Source organism: Harpia harpyja, chromosome 21, assembly GCF_026419915.1.
Source record: "Harpia harpyja isolate bHarHar1 chromosome 21, bHarHar1 primary haplotype, whole genome shotgun sequence".
Lineage (NCBI taxonomy): Eukaryota > Metazoa > Chordata > Aves > Accipitriformes > Accipitridae > Harpia > Harpia harpyja.
In genome coordinates, this window is record NC_068960.1 from 1894255 (window position 1) to 1897459 (window position 3205).

At 64.7% G+C, this 3205-nt stretch overlaps 1 protein-coding gene across 1 annotated transcript; it reads right to left on the reverse strand.

Moving 5' to 3' along the window:
• NPW (neuropeptide W) lies at positions 1-2937 on the reverse strand. The gene is made up of 3 exons (XM_052773167.1): positions 2512-2937; positions 802-917; positions 1-541 (listed from the first exon to the last, which is right to left on the reverse strand). The coding sequence occupies exons 1-3, from the start codon at positions 2897-2899 to the stop codon at positions 506-508; spliced, it is 540 nt and encodes a 179-aa protein (XP_052629127.1). The 5' UTR covers positions 2900-2937; the 3' UTR covers positions 1-505.
• Positions 2938-3205: the final 268 nt, after the last annotated feature.

Sequence of the window (3205 nt, forward strand, 5' to 3'; positions counted from 1 at the left end):
GTGTCAATGAGTTAAATCATGTCAGAAAAATCTGGGAGTGACCCAACCGCCGAAGTGCCTGCCCTGTGCAAAGCCGTACCAGGTTTTGCTTTAAAAAAAAACCAAAAAACATAAGAGCACAATGAAGCCAAAGCTTCCTTTGATCAATTCTCATTTTAATGAGGGCAGGTTCCTAGGAAGCAAACAGTACATGTTTGTATCATATTGCAAACAAGCTAGTACAGAAACCTAAAAAAAATAAACAAAAATAAATATCTTCCCTGTTTATTTCTCCCCAAGTTTATAGCACTAGGTTGACCTGAAAACAAGATGAATTTACCACTGCGTCTGGACAGCGGCCACGAAAAATCAGATTTTTTGGAATGCAATTGTCTATATGGTTTCAGAGAGGTCAGAGTACCAGGAGATCCGCCGATGAGACTCTTCCTCGCCAGCTAGGATGAGCGGTTTCCACCTCGGGCAGTCAATGCTCCTCCGGCGCTTGAAGCATCTCTGCCGGGCCCCTTCAGCGGGTCAGAGCCAGGTCTTCAAGTGGGAGAAGCTGAAAGGAGAAGAAGGGCCGAGTTATTTCGGAGCCTCACCTAAGCGTCCGGCTGTGCACCCAAGCCCTGCCACCACCTCCCTCCCCACTTGGGACCACATTTCCCCTCTGTGCAGCTCTTAAACCAACGCTGCACTGTGATATTCATGAAATAGTCTCCTCCATGGGCTCAGATCTGACCCGCGGTGACTGCAGACTCCCATTCTGCCACTGTGCACACAGATAAACCCCATGCAGACACCCAAATCCCGGGCTCGGACCTGCCTGCGAGGCTCCCGTGGAAATTTTGCTGTGAAATCAGAGGGATGCACGCACGTCCGCAGGTCCGGAACCCCAACCGCGGTACTCGGGACTGCTCTGCCCACGCACGGCCAGGCTGCGGGAGGTAACGGGACAGCGCAGACGTAACACAGGGCTGAGCTGACCTGTCTGGGCTTTCCCAAAAAGATACTAATCCCAGATTTCCTCCAAAAAACGGAAGGGGGGAGGAATACAGCTACGTGTTTCAGGGGCTGATCCAACAGCTAAAAGCCTCCGTGGATTTCAGCTGGATGTTGGCTTCAGCTTTACATAAGAGGAAAGAGATTTAATGTTTGGAACCAGCCCCGAGCCAGTCCCACGCAGCTTGGCTGAGCCCCAGGCGGGCAGGGAGAGGGGTCCTGCGGAGGGGCCACGCTGGGAGCCCCTCGGCATCACCGGCCTGCCGGCCCCGCAGACACCCTTCCCGGCACCTGCAGCTCGGTCCCACAGGGTGCAGGTTTGTGTTGCACTAAACGGGGGGCACAGAAACCATCCGGCTCTTTTTTCTGCCCTAAAGCCAAAGTGCAGCTCCTCCAAACTCGTCCCATGGGGAGGAGGAATGACTGCCCCCTTCTCCCGGCCCGCTTTGCTGGGTGAAACAAACCTCGTGGTTCAAGTTTAAAAATGCGGCCGACACTCAACTCATGCAGTCGCACTCACGCAGCGGTGACGGGGCTGTAACCCCTGCGGGACCCGGGCTGTCCCGTGGGGTCACGGCTCCCCTCGCTCCCCCCCACCCCCCCAGCCCAGCCGGGGCTGGGGTGCAGAAGGCGGTGTGGGTGTCGGGGGGGGCAGCTCCCCACAGCCGGGCGATGCCATGGGGCAGCCCAGCTCTCTGCCTGGGGCACTCCGAAACCCTGGTGCCTGTGGGATGGGAGACCACAGCAAGGCTCCGTGCACCCCCCATTACCTGGTGAAACCCCTCCATGGCTCCGTGCACCCCCTGTTACCTCGTGAAACCCCTCCCAGGCTCAGTGCACCCCCATTACCTGGTGAAACCCCTCTGTGGCATCGTGCACCCCCCATTACCTGGTGAAACCCCTCTGTGGCTCTGTGCACCCCCAGTTACCTGCTGAAACCCCTCTGTGGCTCCATGCACCCCCCGTTACCTGGTGACCCCCCTCCGTGGCTCCGTGCACTCCCTGTTACCTGGTGAACCTCCTCCCAGGCTCCGTGCACCCCCCGTTACCTGGCGAAACCCCTCCGTGGCTCTGTGCACCCCGCATTACCTGGTGAAAGCCCCTCCCAGGCTCCGTGCACCCCCAGTTACCTGCTGAACCCCCTCCGTGGCTCCGTGCACCCCCCGTTACCTGGCGAACCCCCTCCCAGGCTCCGTGCACCCCCAATTACTTGCTGAACCCCCTCCCAGGCTCCGTGCACCCCCAATTACTTGCTGAACCCCCTCCCAGGCTCCGTGCACCCCCCATTACTGGTGACCACCCTCCGTGGCTCCGTGCACCCCCGTTACCTGGTGACCCCCCCCCAGCACCCCAGGGTGCCGCAGACAGACGGCAGCAAGACTCCTTGCCCCCCAGGCACGGCCGGCACCCCTCAAGCACCCCGGGGCGCTGCGGAGAGACCGTGCCCCCCCCCGTCCCCGTCCCCGGTGCCACCCCCGGGCTCCACCACCGCCTCCCTCCCGTCCGTCGGTGCCCCGGGACCGGGTTTACCTGAGCTCCGCGGGGGCCGGGCGGGGGCCGGGCGGGGGCGGCCCCAGCCCCAGCCCCAGCCCCGCCGGAGCAGGCGCTGCAGGAGGCGGCCGGGGCCCGGGGGGGCCGGCGGCGGCGGGGCGGGGGGGGTCTCCCCGTCGGGGCGGCCCGGGGGCGGCGGGGCGGCGGCGGGCGCGGTTCCCCCGGGGGGACGGCGCGGGGGCTCGGCCGGCAGCTCCCGGCGCCAGAGGTAGGGCGAGCGGCGGACGCCCATCAGCAGCCCCGAAGCGCGTCCCACCGTGTGGTAGCGGGGGCTGGCGACGTGCTTGTACCAGGCTCCCGCCGGCAGCATCAAGCCCAGCAGCACCAGGGCCCCCCAGGCGCCCCCCGACAGCCGCCGCCTCGCCATCGCGCCGGGCTGCGGGCAGGGGGTGCGGGCGGGGGGGGGGGGGGGGTGCGCCCCGACCCCGGGCGCCCCAGCCAAGGCTGCCCCGCTCCCGCGCCCCGCCGGTTTATACCGCCGTCGGGAGGGGCACCCCGCGGCTCCGCCCCGGCAGCCCCCCGGCCCCCCGCACCTCCTACCCGGCGTGCCCCCCCCCCCCCCCCCCGCCCTCTCCCGGCAACCTCTCCCCGGGAGGCCGGCATCTTCCCCATGGCCCCGAGCATCCCGAGCATCCTGGAGCATCCCCCTGCAGCCCTGAGCATCCCCCTTCCC

Bases quoted from the DNA above. Each gene is read 5' to 3' on its own strand.
- NPW (XM_052773167.1), bottom strand. From the start codon at position 2,899: ATGGCGAGGCGGCGGCTGTCGGGGGGCGCCTGGGGGGCCCTGGTGCTG. The intron at 918-2,511 runs GTAAACCCGGTC...TACCTCCCGCAG, and splicing joins CCGGCCCCCGCGGAGCTCAG to CCTGGCCGTGCGTGGGCAGA. The intron at 542-801 runs GTCCGAGCCCGG...TTCTCCTTTCAG, and splicing joins CACGGGAGCCTCGCAGGCAG to CTTCTCCCACTTGAAGACCT.